At 42.9% G+C, this 18,386-nt stretch overlaps 1 protein-coding gene across 4 annotated transcripts in view; it reads right to left on the reverse strand.

Annotated features, from left to right (window-relative positions):
• Nucleotides 1–18,386, reverse strand: part of LOC112161577 (EBF transcription factor 3) — a gene marked incomplete at its 3' end in the record, with an annotated part of 69,453 nt that overhangs the window by 26,189 nt on the left and 24,878 nt on the right. For all 4 annotated transcript variants that reach the window (XM_024296805.1, XM_024296803.1, XM_024296807.1 and 1 more), the window contains 1 exon segment: nucleotides 1,309–1,390. In XM_024296805.1, the coding sequence (XP_024152573.1) occupies nucleotides 1,309–1,390 (82 nt within the window).

Genomic DNA, 18,386 nt, shown 5'->3' on the forward strand with positions numbered 1-18,386 from the left:
GGGGTTTAGGTAAGGAAGGGGAAGTGAAAGAGCTCCATTCTTGCGAGCAGGTTCAGAGCTGGGCCAAGCTGAGGATGATGGATTGGGCCCTTTCTGGCCTCCAGCTGGTTTTGGGGGGTAATAAGTAGAGTTGAAGGCATGTCGAATACACAACTTTGGCCAGAGAAACACCTAAGCTGGAGCATCTGGCAAATCTATTTGAGGGGAATAGCACTCTAACTGTGGGACAGAAGATAAAGGACGGTCATCATCCTGTGATAAAAAAAACACAGTTGTTTTAGACACAAAAAGAGGGATGCTAAAAACCCAGCTGCTGCATTTCTTCTGACACACCGAGGAGTGAAGGTGAAAGCCCGTGGTGGCTGTCATGCATCAGTCCACATTCACCCCGAGGGAAGATTTGAGGAGGCAGGAGAGGTCTGATGGTGGTGACATCAGGAGGGGACACCCTGTCTTGTCTGTTTCATGTCTGGGCTTCCTCCTGGAGGATGCCTGCCTATGTGTCCATCACAGAGCAGTGCTTGTAGTGGCGGACCTCCTCCTGTAGTTTGTCGTTACCTTGATAGAACAAATCGCGCTAAACTCTGGCTGTCTCACCTTGACCTAGCGGGTCGTTTCTGGTGAACACGTCTGGGTAGGATAGATGGATGGTTTGATAAATGGATCAGCGGGAGGTCAATCATTTTAAGACTTCTTGACACATCAGATGTTAAAGGGTAAAAGAAACAGTAAAAGGGCCTCAAAAGTACTCAACGTCCATTTCCTCTTAGTGTCAATTCCAGCAGGTTTCAGATGACTTCAGATGGTCTTCACTTTTTATACAAGGAACTGCATATGTGGCACATTAAGTGCGTGCAAAGAATGAGAGGGATATAGAAAAAGCAAACATATGCTCTCCTGCCGTTTAAGAGCATGCAGTTGTGTGTGTGTGTGTCATCAACATCCGTGCTCGCGCATATGTGTGCACAAGGAGGTATGCATTTCCTCTGCCAGACAAATCCTGACTTAACATTGTTGTTACATGTGGTTGGATCGTCCTCCCCTCTGTGCTGAGGCTCAGAAAGCTGTCAGGAACACAATTGATGGCACTCTTAAATCCTGTATTCTTATTTGTGTCAGATGGTATTCCCTAATAAATATTCCATCCGGAGCGCACAGGACACAGAAATCCTTTCTCTCTCTGTTCTCTGGTTTTTGCCCCCTTCAGTGCCGATAATAAAAAAAATGTGTCCGTATGTGAATTTGTGTCGGTGTGTGTTTGGATCGGTTTGTGCATTTCTGCAGGAATAAAAGCTTGTGTGTAGTCACCTGAAATCTGCGCATGTCTCGTGGGTTGCCCGCATTCTTCAGACAGTTCTGATTGCACTTGAGGAAGAACTTTAGGAAGAACCTGAAAAAGAGAGAAGATGTGTTGGAACTATGAGTTATTTTGCAAAAGTAGAAAATGATAAACCATTCCCACCCATTCATTCAATTCACTTTTTCATTCCAATAAGTCAAAAGTTGTAAATTTAAGAGATTCTGCCCTTATCGTGATCCTATACTCTCACCTGAGTTCACGGGCCTTTCCCAACACCCATCTGCCACTAACATACAGGAAGTCACTTGATATTCCACCCACCTCTTTAATCCCAGGACACCCCCTGTGCAATTAAAGTTCTCCTGTTCAATAGGGAAGCAAATGAGGCCCACCTGTGACCAGGTCTTGTTTGAAGAGCATCAGGGATAAAGGACCTAACAAGGTGAGAGCGCGCCACAAAACTTATAGTCCTGTCAGGCAATTAGGCGGACACTCCTGGGACCACGCTATGCCACACACACAGACACACACTACAGATAATGCATACACAGTGGTGTACTTGTGGGTGGGTGAGGCAATTATGCCACAAATTACAACCTGGCTAATCGTCTCTGAACAAATGTCACGTCTGAGTGAGATCTGGGCTTGGTTAGTTTGTTAGCTGCCTTTTTTCTCGGGTCTGGATGGATTCATCGCTCAACTTTTGAAATCTGCTGTGACTTGATTTAAAAAGTTGGAGTAAAAGTTACAAAGTGAGAGAAAACCACTAACGCCAATGATCTTAGATTTAATCTTTGGTGTAAAGCCCTCCATAAATAAGGATAATAAGCAATAAAATTGACTTCTTGTCTGTGCAAATTCTCCCCACAGAATCACGACGGATGCCGTCTTTGTTTTCCGCGATTTACCGCAAACACACTTTGTTTTTCCTCACGTGGTTTTAGCATAAAATATGTGAAGAAAAACAGTTTTCCTTGTAAAACGAACTTGGCTGTTGGAATCATTGGATTACTATAGATTGCACGGCCGTTTCATTCAGCTAAATCCAGTGGCTTGTGTGGCCTGCGAGGATGCTTTCACAACACTTAAGGCTTCCCGTTCACCCAGTGGGACGCGGGCCAGCCCATAAATCAGAGTCTGAAATGACCCTTCTAACCCTGGCCACATTAACACATGCGCTGGTCATTTGGAAGCATTCTTCGATAGACTCCTATAACTTGTGCTTCACTCCAGCCCAGGAGGGAACGGAGAGGTGAGAAAATATTTTCACTCCACATCCAAGAAGCTTTGGCTTGGACATCAATAAAAGACGCTTTAACCCATGCCAGAATGCTGATTGCCTGTCGGTGTGTGGCGAGCCCATAAAAAACCGAACTTGTCATTAGTGCGTTTCACTTGATTGTGTTCACTGTGTTTTCGGGTTGCATCTGTTGGCTGATCATCAAAATGACCATTATGTACTCTAATTCCCTGACCCTGTTTTTATTTCCCTGAAGAGTCATAATGTAGAGCAGCAGACATCTGCGGAAAGCAGACCTGAAATACGACTTTTATTTGTCTGTTGCCTCTCATACAGATTGGGTAAGACCACTGGCTTGTATTTATGTGTGTGTGTTTCCTCGCTTTGTGTGAGGCTGCTCATGCACTTGCATCACCTATCGAGAGACGATTTATGTCAGCGCAATACGCAGAACTTGTTTCACAGGCAATGCGTTCACTTCATAAAAGGACGGCTTCAGAACTTCCTCTGTCTTTTACGCGCTCTTCCCGCTACAGCAAAAAAACAAAAGTTAAGAAACAATAAACGCAAGAAATTGAGTGCCCACGCAATCATAAAGTAGCCCCCTTTATGTTTACTGTTATGAAGGCAATTAAGCACAATTTCTCCCCTAAAAAGATAAGCCTGGTTTTCATAGTCCACAGTAGTGGCGGTGCTATAGCATCCATTACATTTGAGTTGGTTAAGATTCTCCATGAGCGCAGTGCAAATTGGTCCTTAGTGAAAAGCAGAGCAATTAAGACGAGGCCCCTCTCCCTCTTCTTTACTTCTTAAATATCTACAGAAGTTTGTGCTTGTGTTTTGGCACGCACAGAGACAAAAGGAGGTTGTTTAATTGTTTTTTAATGGGATATCAAGTCGTCGCTGCCATTAGACGTTGGCAATGGAGGGCAAAGGGGGATAGAGGGAAAGAATGAACTGCAATTAGGTTTGATTAAAGCTATCCTTCTCAATAATCAGCTGTTCTGACAGGACAGGGGGACCCTGGTGGCCGCCGAGATGGAGGAAGGTGTTGAGTGATATTAAGGCCAATGAAGGGGATATTAACATGGCTAATTAAAGCTCTTCCAAAGCCGGTAGAGGAGGCTCTCAGTGGACCGCACTGGATGAAATAATCGGCCAAGGCAGCTATCAGTTGGAGGAGAGAAAAGGAGTGCGGGAAGGGGTGGGGAGTAGTCCATCTGAGAGGAAAGGAGGGGTAACAGAGGGAGGGATAGTGGGAGGTGAAAAGGAAAACTATGAAGTGTGAAGAAAGACAAAGAGGAAGACATCGACAGGCATATAGAGAGAGAGACTTCCAGGGCAGCTACAGAAGCTCATTTTGACATCAAACCTCTCTGTCTGCATGCCAGAAGTCTGCCAGTATAACTAAGACCTGACATGAGCTTTTATCTCCGACAGCTAGTCATACAGGTCCACAAATCAACGTTAAAACAATCCTGCTCATGCCTCGGTCTAAGGCAATTAATACGGTGCTCCTGTAGTACCTCCATGCTCGCCCACTGCCGAAGCTACTAATCATGCCATAATGATTTTTCTCCCTCTGGTCAAAGGGGAAATAGATTGTCTCTTTAGTAATGCAGCAGGCTCTGCGCCTTCCACTCCCTGGCTTCACATACCCGGTAATTGAGGAGAAAAAGGCCGACTTTGGCACTTTGACTGATTTGAGGGCTGCTAGACCCTCTTATCTTTACTCTGATCATTTTAGGCTGACACTCAAAGGAAGACCCATCGCCCTAATTCGAGCTCACCCTCTGCCATCATCAAACAGAGGGGGGAAGAGACGAAGAAGAAGAAGAAAAAAAGAGGGAAGGGAGAGGGGGGAAAACAAACATGCGAGGTAAAGAAGGCCTTCTCTCATTTAAATGGCCGACTTAATTGCAGGGTTGATGTCACTCATGCATAAGTGTCCATCCTTCTGATCTGACTCAAGAGGGCAAATAAGGATAATGTTGTATTATTAAGAAGACTCCATCCACTTCAGATGTCAGTTTTCTTTGAAAAAAACTTTTTAAAAAATGATTTGAAAAAATAAAAGGGATGTTCGAAGTACTTACTGATTTCCTAAACAGCTTTCCACAAAGCATATTTCTTTCCATCGATGCTACACCTTGTTCTTATTGTTCAAAAGAGCTAGCCCATATTTACTTAGACTGTTACACAATACACTGACAGATGGCCACAGTATCTGTAAGAGGCAGGTATTGACAACTCTAAGCTTCTGATTGGTGCCCCGGCACTAATGACTAGCATGCAGTGTCCACAGCCCGCAGCCATGACAGTGAGGTCATCCGTTGCAAGGCGGTGAGTATCGATCACCACCTAGCTCCAGCCCATCAGGCCCCAGCTGCCTCCCAGACTCAATGGGCCCCTGTTACAAGAGCCCTGTAAGAAACGGCTCCCAACACCAGACTACAATCTGCTGACACCAGATCTCTACGCTGAGATAGTAGTACACGGGTCAATAGCGTATCGGATTTCCAAAACGCCAGGGTCTTAATGTCAAGCCTCCTGCCTTCACTACCTACCGCTCCAGTTATTAGGCACCTCACTGAACTGCATTCAGATCCCTGTTGTGACAAGGCAGAGCAGGTAAAACGAGAAATAGAGACACTTATAGATCTTAATCTTCCCGACCACGTATTTGGGCAGCCGACTGGATTTGGACGGCCAAATGGAGCCGAGGGGTCCTTTCTGCCATTTTCCACTTTGCCACTGTCCTCCCTCGTCAAGAGGGGCTGTTTTTCTCGCCTTAGCTGAAGTAAACCACAGCACATTAACAATATTTGCTCTACCCCTGTACAAGCGCCGAGGGACCAGACCCACAGATCCTATCACTTCTTTATCAGGGAACAAGTGCCTCACTATCCAACCTTATTGGGTTTGGAAGATTAACCCCTTCCACTCGCAGGCTTTGCACGCCTCCTCAGAGAGCAGCAAGGCAGATGTCACCATGATTATTATTGTTCCACGTCAAATATCTCAACTACACGTCTCAGAGAATTTATTGGGTATTTCCAAGGCCTTTTCTCCTTCCATATTTTTTTTTTCTTTCACCAATCGCCTGTTCGTTTTGTTGTTTCATATTATTTTTTTTGTCTGTGGTGTGTGTGTTGCAAGAGTGTCACAAATAATTTATGTGCTTCCTCTGCAACATAAGATGTGGCTGTGTCTCTCCATTCATCCCTCTTTGCCCTCTCCACCCCCCCCACCCCTTCTTTCTCTCTAATGGGCAGAGTGGCATTGACATTATTTCACTTGAGGATCCCTCACTCTGTCAATCCCTCTTCATTTAGTCCATGGCTACAGGACTCATTATGGTATCTCTTCCTCCTTCACTCTCCCTCGCACTCTCACTCATCCTCCTCACCTCCTGCCTTGACTACTTTCCAGCCATCTCCCTCCACACTGTTACTTTCTTACTTAAGAGAATCGCCCGTCTTCACAAATGGTTTCACGTCAAGCCTACTCCCAGCCAGCCTCCGCTGATTCCCTACAGGCTTTGGAACAGGTTTACTGTAACAGATTAGACGAAGACCTGGAGCTCCTGCTAACTATCCATCACTTGCTAACAGTGGACTAAGGCTGTGTGCTTTATGCAGCTTTTAGCTCCAGCCTGACGCGCGTTGCATTTTTAGCCGTGAGCTTTCCTCCCTTCTTTTCCCATCCAGATTCGGTCGAGGCTGTGTGCCGTTGCACGCTGCTCTTTGTTTTACCCCGAATGAGGCTTTACTCTACCGTGACTTTGAACGCAATATAATAAGACACCAAACATAAATAATTCTGCGTTGTTTTGTTTCACATAGTCCTGTTGTAAAAACAAGCAAGACACTGATTGCCACTAAAGAACAAACATCATCTGCATCATGTGCCTCATAAAAGACTATGTGATGATTATTACTGATAATGACTTTGGCAAGATTAACAATCTTAGAGGAGAAGGTTGCTGGCGTTACAAAAATAATCACGCACATCAACAAAACAGCCCTCAGGACCGTTTACTTTGCTCACCAGCTGGACACCATAGCGGTGTCTTCAGGTTATTTTTGCGCATGAGGAGAAATATGGTGCTTTGATTAGTGGTCGGAGCTGGAGCTCGGGGCCTTGAGGAAATACCAGTCAGCACCTCCCCGCACTAGTGAGATGGAAGATAAGCATATGTTGGAGGAGCTGGCCGGGGTGAATAGTGGTATTTAGGGTGTTGGGGTTGTGGAAGGCCAAAGAGTGGGTTTACAATGAGAGCCATACAGCACCAACACTCTCCTGTGGCACCTTGGAGTGATCAGACCCAGGCCAGACACGGAGGCACACAGCGAGACAGCGAAGGCCAGCAGGGGGGGGCTGTGACTGTTTCAGTGCACAGCCTTGCTGGACTCAGCATGCCAGTACGGATTTGCGTGTGTGTTTAGGTCAGTGGTTTTAGTGTTTGTCCATGCATGCTGGAACTTATGAATGCATGTCTACATCATATTGTAGCTAATGTATAATACATACATCTAAAGTGGCTGTCAGGCCTGGTCAGTCATGATAATACATGAGGCAGTCACTCTGACATTGCCACCATATTAACGCATCCTCTGAAGGCTTCAAACCAATAAAAACAAAACTGTCATGCAGGTGAGGGGGGGATAGAGGCAGAAAGACAAAGAGTGGGTCGGTGCTTAAAGCTAACAGGTAACCTTTCTGTGCTCCTAGGACAAAGGCAGGGAGAAAAAGAAAATGTCAAATTAAGAGAGGCCAGGCAGAGAGACGTGGCTGCCATATTTGTGTGAAAGCCCAGTGCTGTTGGCAGCAGAGATGGCTGCTTTCTGATTCATCTGGGGCCGTATGGCAAAGCTTTGTCAGTCTGTGCGAGGTATAAATAATTCAGGGTGAGAGATGGCAATTACAGGGCCCTGCACAACCAAAATGAATATTTTATAAGGACTAAAACTGCCCTGGAATGAATCACACACATGGAGTCACACACACACATGCACACACAAGTGTAAGTGAATGTGACCAACCAAACACACACACAAAGGTAGCATCATAAACCTATAAGTGTTGTATCGTTAGCAATATTTGCATTGTCCCAACCCTTGACTTTAAGGGTTGACATTTTTTTTTTTTTTTTTTGTGACAGCACAGGTGATTTTTCATGTTCGGTTTGGCTCATGCTGTGGTTGCTTTTTCCTGTTTTTCTGCTCACACTTTTAGTTTAATGCCTAGTAAACAACATCCAGCACAAGCTTAAAAAAAAAAAGTTTTTAAAAAAATGCAAAAAGTTTTAAAAAGACTCACAAGAGATTAAGACCTTCTACTTTTGACTCCGTAAATATGGTCTTTGTGTGTGTGAGTAAAAAAAAGTAAAGGGAGGGAGGGGGGGGGGGGTTAAAATGCTAATGGGAAAAGATTAAACCCAAAAGCCGCCTGAAGCATTGACCTCTATAAGGTTTTGTCTGTCAGGTTTCCTGCAAAACTCTGTCTTTATAATTCTGAGACAAAAAATAACATTGTTCCCAAGTCCTGAGGAGCGCAGCGGCTTGGTTGAATGGCCATTGTGAGGGCCTAGCTAATGATACCTTAGCTTTTGTGAGAGGGAGGCCAGGTAGGTCTGTGACATCAGCACTACACAAGTGCTTCTCTGTCCGGATGTTTAGGGAAGGATTTCGTCCATGGTGGGAAAACGGAATAAAGAATAAACAGATCCTGCTTTTGTACCAGCATTCTGAGACAAGGGTATCGTGTAGTCGAAAAAAATAACAAAAAAACTTTGTATTTCTTGTCTAATTCAGATACTGTATATGAATATCTGGCAGAATTGGCTCAGCAGCAGAATGATGTAATTCCAGGAATGTCTCTTTTTTTTTCCTTTTTTTTTTTGGCGTTTTGTCAATCCAAAGGGAAGATGGCAACCCTCTGAGGGAGGAAAGACCCCAAGCATGAAGACACAGAACGCATGTGTTGGAAAAAGTGACAGCGAGGCAAATGCTCAGAGAAAGCTGCTTCCTAACCGAACCGCACACTGTTAGCGATACAGCTAGCTGTTGTGAAGGCGGCTGACAAACCCGTAGCGTGGCATGTCTCGCCCCGTTTGTGAATTTTCAAAGAATGTGATTTGCAAATAACATGAGTCTCTGGGCATAGACTGGGCATGTAAGTATGCTGAATAAAGCCCCCCTGCTCTGCTGAGGGAAACCCTCGCTTGTCAGCTCAGTTCTTTGTCAGGAACCTGACAGATAAATGGAGAGTGTTTTGCCGCTCACTCCTCCTGCCTTATGTACACAGCGGCGTGTGTCTGCTTCCACATACAGGTTGACTTGCTTTAGGGGAGGAATTTGTTGAAAGACACCCCGCCGCTTCTCAGGGCAATGACTGAAAATATTGTGGGCCACTTCAGGCGGCCTCAAAACAACAAACAATGGGGGGATGATGTGTAGCCAGATAAAACACCGATCGGATAGCTGGGTCTAAGCACCACTACAGGGCTTATTTTTCATGCAAATTACTACTAATGAGCTTCCTGAAATCTGACTAATTATATCAAAGTGATTTCTTTAATTAGTTTGTAATAAGTCCTCGCAAAAACATCATAGTAAACAAATTACGCCATATAAAAATATCAATTTGTCACACTTATATAAGATCTAGTGCGGTTGAGGCTCTCTAAATGTCAGAGCAAACATTTATTAAAGAATTAAATATGTATTTAGAGAATGTTCAGTGAGATTAAGAAAGCACATCTTTTGCATATTTGTCACGGCAACCGTTTCTCTTACATATAAAGAAGAAGCCTCCGAAAGATTAGAATAATGCTAAAGCGTAATGACTTCCACACTCGTAAGTGGCGAGCAAGATTCCTGTTAATAATTTAACGCTACAATATAAAATTCAGTAATTAAAAGTCATGAAATATTTTAACTATCTAGCTCAAACAGAGCTGCTCTGGTTTTTAATCCCACATCAGAGAATACACTTGTGAGTGAGTGCCTGTCAAATCCAAATACCTATAAGAAAAAAACAAAACTGAGAAAAAAAAGGAGGAAAATTTGAATTTATCTACCACTTGGCACATCTTGTTAATCCGCCAACATGCCTCAGACCCCTTAAGAGTAAAATATATATTTATATATATATATATATATCTAGAGTAGTAGCATTCACAAGAGAGCTGGAAAGACTAGCGATTTTTTCTGATACCCTCAATCTGCACTGAGATGGATTAAACATTCAATTTGTTACTCGCCAGACCACCACCCAGGTTCACCACTTACCATACAAATGGAAAACACACTAGTAATCTATTAGCCTGCCTGGCCTGACACTGTATTATGTTGTATTTGTATTATATTTACTTCAGGGAAATTACGATTCAAGTCATATTTATCTTCATGTGGAAATGTGTGTCTAAATGGAAATCACCTATAGTGCGAGGGTGGATGCAGAGCAATACTAATGTGATCCATGAACCGTGCGATTTAGTCACCCTCTATGGATGCACTATGGGCTGATTCTACATATCAAACATGCACTCCCCCTGTTAAAGCCCGTACCCAGAGCCCCTGATGCTGTTTGATAATTATTACGCTTACATTGCAACACAAGACCTTGCCTGTGGAGGTGGAAGAGCCACCCCCTTCCCCGCAAAAACACACAGGAACATGCAAACACGCGCATGCACACACACCCTTTGTCATATACAGTAGTAAACAGCTTCACAGTAAGCTGTTTGCACTTCACTGCCCGCTTTAGGAAATAAAAACAAAGCGCAAATTGGGGGTTTTGCGTCTCAGTGAATAAATAAGGTTGTTTTACTCACAGAATCCATTACCTTTTAAAGCATGTGCCTAATGCGTTGAGCCTTTTCATTCTACAAACAAAGCCTAAATTAGGAATTAAAAACATCCGTATTTAGATAACAGCATTAGCTCTCTGACTTCAATGTAAAAAAGTTGGACTCCATCCATATCATTCCCCATGCCTCCATTGTTACGTTAAATTGCAATATTAATCCCGGCTAAAACCAAGGTAGTGCAGCTTTTATGCAGTACACTTGAATTATGCTATTGAAGTAATTGATAGTGATTCAGTCATTGAGGGTACTAATCCCACGATTCAGTTCATCTCTCTCAGTGCCATTTACCTCCAGATGTTCAGAGTTTGGGGTAATCAATAAAGAGGGAATAAAGATTGGCATTCACAATACTCCCCTTGACAAGCTCCAGCCGAATGTTTGTCAAGCAAATTAAACACACTTAGACTTTTCACCTGCTCCTACAACGACACCACATATGGCCGTGAAGTTAAAAATAAGAAACTGTGCATACATTACCATGCATAATGCACAACTCCCTCCATTTAATATGCAAATTTTGTAAAATATTACTGAATACCTTCTGTTCGGAATGAATAAATTTGAATTGCAATTAGAATAATCTTGTATAATTAATGAAAACTGTCAATTTTGGTTCCGAAGTAATTTGATTAGCATGTTGATAGGACACTTATCAAGTTCAGTAAACTGTTAGATTAAGAAGATGAAAAAAAAAAGATTCTAAGGATATTTTTCTCAACGCCTCTGACATTTTCCCTTGGCATTGTAAACAAAGACAGTAGCTGGCAAACTTCCTGAATCGAGGGGCGAAGGAGGGAGGGAGGGAGGGTGTAACAGAAAAAGAGAAATAGAGACGAGGACAGAGCTAGAGAGCCTCTCGAGATAATCTGTGAATCTCAGTCCGCAGATGAAAAGGAGTCTATCGTCGAGCCTCCTGAGTGAGCTGCTCATCTCTGCCCTCTGCTCTCTAGCTAAGCCCAAGTTTATGGGATTTATCTCGTGAACCATTTGTAGTTTTCGCATCACATGACGAGTTAAAAACAGCACGCAGCTTTTCTAAATGTTTCCAGGCTACAAATGCAGAGTTCTCAGCTAAAACCCACAGACAACTGATCCCAGTCGGCAATCCTTCTGAGAGTAGCTATCTATTAACGATCAACAAATTGATGCACGGCATTGTTGTATTGTATAAAACAGAACCATCTGTACTGTCTACAGCTGAACAGAGCTAGTGACCTCCTTTTCCCCTCTCTTTCTCTGCTCATTAGCTACCCTGAACCTCTTTCTCTCCTGCCTTTAGTTTTCAACCCCCAAATGAGACCTAAATAGCTTGCAATACAGGTTAGCTCGAGGAAGGAGGGGGGGCAAACATCTGTCGCGCTAGGTATCCGCATGCAGCTCGAGGTATCTCCTGCGAGGAACTTTGGGGATGTTTAATTCATAAACGCTGTCATCCATGTAAACCTCCTGATTTCATAATGACTAACTCTTGGTGGTTTAATTAATTTAATAATGCCTTTCAGAAGCCATAAATGAAAGGGTCTCTGAAGTGTTGCATTAATTAGCCAGCACCGATGCTCCCCCCTGTCAGACTGGTGGCTGTCAAAAGCAGGGCGAAGCAGCGGATGGGCACAGCTGACGTCCTGAGGTCGGAGGTCATGCCAATCACGCCGCTCACCACACTTAATGACTCATAATTTGCGTCTAGTAAACACAGATATTGGGGTCAACCTGTGGTCATGTCCATAATTCTCTCCCCAAGCTTGGCTACATGATAATAACTGGTGGGACAACAACTCCAGCTTCATTCTTGGTAATAAGCTGTGGCACGGTCACATCATGTTCCTACTTGTATTTACACGGCAAGCCACCCCGACATCGCAATCTATCAGAGCTTTACTTTACATAGGGCTAATGCCCCCGTCTTTGGCTTTAATTACAACGTTATGGTTCCCTCGCCAGCAAAGTAGCTGCAGAAAAATGCATCAAACTTCATTAAAAGTCCACGATGCACATAAAACCATCAGAACTGACCAGATTATATTCCAAACTAACTCTTTGCATCTCATAAGGAGGTTGTTTTCCCTTTTCATATTTCATAAATATGAACCAGGCTGGTTCGTGTCTGTGCCTGTCCATTTATTACCATAAAAATCAGCTGACTGAAGTATCTCACTATCTGTGGAGGCAATTAACTGTTTTGAGAGAATGTGTAATACGGGACTTTGTAATGGTATCATTTGGAGTCAAGGCACAGATGCGCCGTGCGGAGCCATACTGTAATTAGAGAGAAACGCTGTACAGGTTTTCCACTAATTAGCAAATTATGCTGAAAATAGCATCAAGCTAATTAACAGTTATTATGGCATTTTTGAAAGTATGACTTTAATTAGCAAAGTCCTGACGCAGGCAATTTCAAACTCGTCTCCGAGAAGACGAGGGGGAAAAAAGGAAAGAAAAAACATGGGGCATGATCAAGAAGATACTCAGATTATTATGATGCTGTCAAAAACTAAAACAGGAAGAGAGAGGGTGCGTGAATGAAGGGAGGGTGAGAGGGAGGAGTTCTAAGAGGGGGGCTTTTGTGTGTTGTGTCTGAATCTCCATCCAAATGAGGGGACATGTGTGCTACGCCACGTTGCCAAGAGCCGTGTGCCCAGTGTCAGGTGGCAGCGGCTCACCCCTCAGCTACCAGGCGAAGACGAGAGTGAGCTCAGCTGGTGCCCGCAGCCTCTCACTTATTCTACTCCGCTGCACATTAAAGGAGTCCTCGAGTGGAGCCAAGCAACGCCAGCCAACCTGACAACAACGCCGCACCTCCTCCTCATTCCCAACAGTTCCTCTTAGCGCTTCCGAAGACCAACCTTGGAGCTAACAATGCCGGTGGAGGAACCCTCTTAAATTGGCCCTTTCCATTAGGGCACATGTGTCAAAGTCAAGGCCCAGGGGCCGGATCCGGCCCTCCAGATCATTTTATTTTATTGTTATTAATGGCCCGATGTCATCTTGCACTTATTTCTAACTTGTATAATTTTGACAAAATATATATTTTATGGAGAGTAAAATATTGAAAGTTATTTAAGGTGTAAATTGATTTATTCTGGAATAATATTTCTGCCATATTCATAAATATGTTAAAAATTTACGGTTTTAAATTTTAAAAATTTGCATTCTGGTAGCTTTTTGGACTATTTTGGCATTTACTAAGATTTTTTAGTCCATTTTGGAGTTTAGCTAATATTTCAGCTACATGCTAGCTGTTTGGGTAATTTAGGATTTTTAAAAAGTTTTAGGCTAATTTTGGGTTAGGCTAATATTTACGTGCTAGCTGTTTTGGCTAATTAAGGATTTTAAAAACGTTTTTAGGCTAATTTGGGGTTGCTAATATTTACATGCTAGCTGTTTTGGCTAATTTAGGCATTTTTCCAATTTTTAAGACTTTTTAAAAGTCTAACTATTTTTTTCAGCTGCATGCTAGTTGCTTTGGCAAACCTAATTTTTTTTTGTTTTGTTTTTGTTCGTTTTTTAGGCTAAGTTAGCATTTAGCTAATATTTCAGCTGGCTATCAGCTTCAGCGTTTTCAGCTATTAGCTTCCAACTTTAGCATTTTTAGCTGTCAGTGCTAGCATCTTCAGTGGCCACATTCAGCTTACAGCATTCACACTAGCATCATCGCAGGTAATGCTACATATCTAGTTCATAATTAGGTTAAAAAGTTACAGTTTTAAAGTTTTAAAAATTTTGTTTTAGTTTTCAGTAAATGTTTATCCTGTTCAGTCCGTGACCTAAGGTGTGTTTTGGATTTTGGAACCTTGTGCGGTTGAGTTTGACACCCCTGCATTAGAGGGAAAATTTCCTTGCAACTGTTGATCCAATGGAAGTAAAATTTTAGGGAAAAATGTGTAGCCCAGTCGAAGCAAGAGAGTGTCACCGACGGAAGTGGGGAAACCAGGAAAAGAAGGGTGGAAGTTACGGAGAAAGAGAGGGCTGGACTGAAGGGTCTTTGAAAACCCAGTGTGTGAGGCTGAACAGAAGTGTGCCTAGCCCCAGGCAGCCTACGGCTCAGGCCCATTAGCTAGACTGACCTTGCCCGCGCCTTTGTCTTTGTGCTCTCCTCCCGCTGCTTTCCCTTCTCAAGCATTCCCTTTTTGTTGTCTCCGAGCGAGATTGGGAAGGGGGCCATATCTTTCAGCTTTTTAAGACCCCCCTCCCTCTCTTCAATTGTACCACCCTCCCCCCTCCCCTCCACGCCTAGCCTGAAGCTCACTCCCCAAAGGGACTCGGTGCGGTGACACGCCTTGCCGGTGGCCACCTCTGCCCAGACGAGAACTTGGCTGGAGCGGTCAGTGCCCCCCCAAGACCCCCCAGAGAAAATGTTGCATACCAGGGGGGCCAAAATCGTGGCTCTGCTGGCCTCACATACACGCACCCTCTCTGGGCAGCCTGCCTCTTTATTGCCTGCCTCTCATTTGAGAGGATGGAGACTGGCTGCCAAGTTTTGACACCGCCACATATGGCCTCCTCCATCAATCGGACTAATCAAGCATCAAGGGGAGGCAGGACCAGCTTAATTGCCAGCCAGATATAGCTACTCTCACTTGACGTGCAACCTGAAATAGAACAGGTCTAAGGAGACATGACAGAAGATAAATGAATTCGGCCATTGTTCTAGTAATTGTACAAAACTGCATTTCTTTACACTTCAGTTCTTCATTTGCACCAACCTGGCAGCTAATGTAAAAGACGAGCATTGCAAATATTACCTTAACATCGCATCATCCTCTCATTAAAATGTGGATTATGTTCACATTTGTAATGTTTGATACCTGGGGTTAAAGAAGACTACAGTAAGTTGTTGAGGGGGTGTTTTTTTTTTTGTTTTTTTTTTTCCCATGCAGGCTGCAGAGATCTGCTCCTCCACAGTCCTTGAGGCATTCTGTCTGACTCTGCCTGCCTCTCTCCACTTCCTGTTTCCCTACACCCCCCACTGGGGTAGCAGCCATGGAATAACTTAGCACATGGAATGAGGAGGCGAGATCAACAACAGCGATCCATTCATCTTGAGTTTCTCCTGTCACTCTCTCTTTCCGTTTGTAAACACTGAGGGTCTGTGGTCAGAATGGCCTTTTGTCCACTGTGTTTTTCTGCATCCCTCTCTTATTCACTTCAAAGGTAACAAGTGACAGATGTCTGTCTTCTCTGCGGTCTTGCACACTGAGGCTCCAGCGATAGCATCTGGGCTGAATGTCAAACTGTGAATCTACCCCGAGAACGCACTGTGGTTATGCCAAGCTCATTGTTATTAATGTCAGGGACACTGCCTACAGAAGTATTTAAGATGCTCCCTGTAGTTCACAGCAGGACGTGCGACTGGGGGGTTGGTGGTGAAGGGAGGAGTTGCTTGTATGTAGAAATGAGGGGCAAAAGATTGTTGGAACAAAAATATTAAAATAGGAAATTACAACAAAGGCCAAAGTGAATGGATAAACAGTATAATTAGATATTTATCGGGAATTCCTGGTGGGCGTAGAACTTCCCAAGAATGTGCGTAAGTCAATTATTAAGCCATGGGAGGTGATGAAAACAAAAAGAGATATTGAATTTCTAAAGAAAGAAAGACCCACTCTGATGAAAATTGTGTTTTTAGCTTGGAGAAAAGAAAATTGAGCTTAAAATTACATTTCTGAATACTTTTTTATTCAAATTGTTGGAATCAGATGAAAAAAATGCAGTTGGAAAAGGCTTATAACAAAACTGTTAGTTGGCAGCTCCATTCCAATATATCCACTTGCAGACAAATAGAACCATTAGTTCCGATATTGTTCGTCACTGTCGTTGCACCTGTAATTGTTGTTTGGGGTTGTGAGGGGCTGTAAGCTAGTGGGAGAGAGTGCAAATGAAGGGATGATGGGAAGTAGGGGCAGGCTTACATACGTTGGCCCTGAAGTGTAAATCACATCAACAAATCAGTTGATGCAAAAACATAATGACATTGAAAAAAAAATAAAACAATTCTAAAAGAAATCAAGAGAAAAAAAAACAACTTAGAAACAAAAAAGGAAAACAACATTTTGGAAAGCAAAGGAAACAAAATGAGAAACTGGAAAAAAGTCAGTACTATGGGACTTCTGTTGCTTCATGTCTAATAACTTCCGGTTGAAATGATGGACAAATATCATCATCCAATCAGCAATGTCCCAACTTTTTCTGGTTTCTTGTTGTGTTTTGTTTTTTTAGCATTTTATTTTAATTTCTGTAAATCTGAAATATATTTTTGTACTTTTTTACGGAATCCGAAATAGTTAAGTACAATGAGACATCCCTGATTGGATGATGATGTTTGTCCATAATTTTAACCAAAAATGATTGAAGCGATTATGAATGTGATCATCCAATCAGAGATGTCACACAGTACCTACCTTTCCCAGTTTCTTGCTGTGTTTTGTTTTTTAGCTTTTCATTTTTGATTTTTGTAAATTAATTTTGCTTTGCGAAATGTTTATTTTTTTTCACTAAAACCAGAAAAGGCGAATACTATATGATATTGCTGATTGGTATTTAACATAAAGTGATACTGGATGTCATCATCCAATCAGGGATGTCTGGGTTTTTTTTGTGTTTTGTTTACATTTTTGTTTCTGGAATTTTGTAAAATGCAATACAAATTTTTTAATATTTATTTTGTTTTTTTATTTGTTGTTGTGATCTTCTATATGTTTTTGCCTGAAGGGATTTGTTGATGTGATTTGGACTTCAGGGCCACCGTATTTCCTCCATCTCAACAGATTCACCCACAAATCAAGGTCAATTTCTGATGATTTACAGCCACTCTGCAGAAAAATGCCCTTAGAAAATTACATATTATTTTATTTTTGCCTAAAAACGGCAAAATCATAACAAAAAACTGCTTTCAAAATAGATCAAAAGAAGATTGGAGTGGGACTTTAAATGGATGAAAGAGTTTCTTGGAATTGCAAGAACTAAAACAAGTGGCAAAGGTGGCAATGTTGAGAGCTTGTAATCTCAGCACGGGGCTGTGTTTGTTTAACTTGCTCTTCTCGATTGCTGCCTGCTTTTGGTATTTACATGTTTAATTGAGAAGTGTGCTGCCGGTTTCTTCTGCCCATCTGCCGAGTCCCTTCCTCTTATCAGGCTCATTCCTCAAACTGACAGCTCTTCCTTTCTGCATATCTCTCTTTCACTCCCGTGCCACTACACAGCTAACTCCTCTCTCTCCTTTCCCCTCTGCCTCTTCAATCTGTGAAAGCTGGATATGAGTAATGACAACGCGTTTCCTCTCAAATCAAACCAATAAGTAGCAACACACACAGAGAGACTCGCGACAAAATCTTGGCCGAGGGCACCGCGTCATGATGCTCTGCGCTCCACGGTCCAGGTTTTTTTCCTTCTTTCTTTATTTCTTTTTTTCTTTTCTTTTCACTCTCCCACATCTAAATCACGCAACTGTCAGATGCAACATGTGTGTCATTGTATCCCCATCAGCGTGTTTCATTGTACACACTTCCACCTCTGTAGAGCTGCCTCTTATCAGCGGAGTGTCAGAGAGCCCCCAGCACCGCCGCCTCCTCCCCGCTGGCTTTTTAAATGCTTTTCTATTAAGAGCAGCGTTGTGTCCCTCTGATAGCAGCAGCTTCTCCACTTCATCATTCACAATCCCAATGGGCATCAATGGACTACGTAGCCTTGCAACACCAAAGGCTTTGTCATTCAGTGCAGATGAAAACAAGCTAAACGAGAGTGAAAATCTAAGCGATCCATTGAATGAGACCCGAAAATGGGCCAATAGGGCAAACCACTTGAGCTGTGAATTGTCCACTCCTCAGCAAAGCGTTTGTGACACCTCCCAGGTTTGGAGTGGACTTTTTTTTCATTATTATTTCCAGATGACACAAAAGGAGGAGGTAGGGGTGTAACGGTTCATTTTAGCAACAATTTGGTTCACATCATAACTTTTGGTCGCTGACATGATT

This window comes from Oryzias melastigma, linkage group LG15, assembly GCF_002922805.2.
Source record: "Oryzias melastigma strain HK-1 linkage group LG15, ASM292280v2, whole genome shotgun sequence".
Classification (NCBI taxonomy): Eukaryota; Metazoa; Chordata; class Actinopteri; order Beloniformes; family Adrianichthyidae; genus Oryzias; species Oryzias melastigma.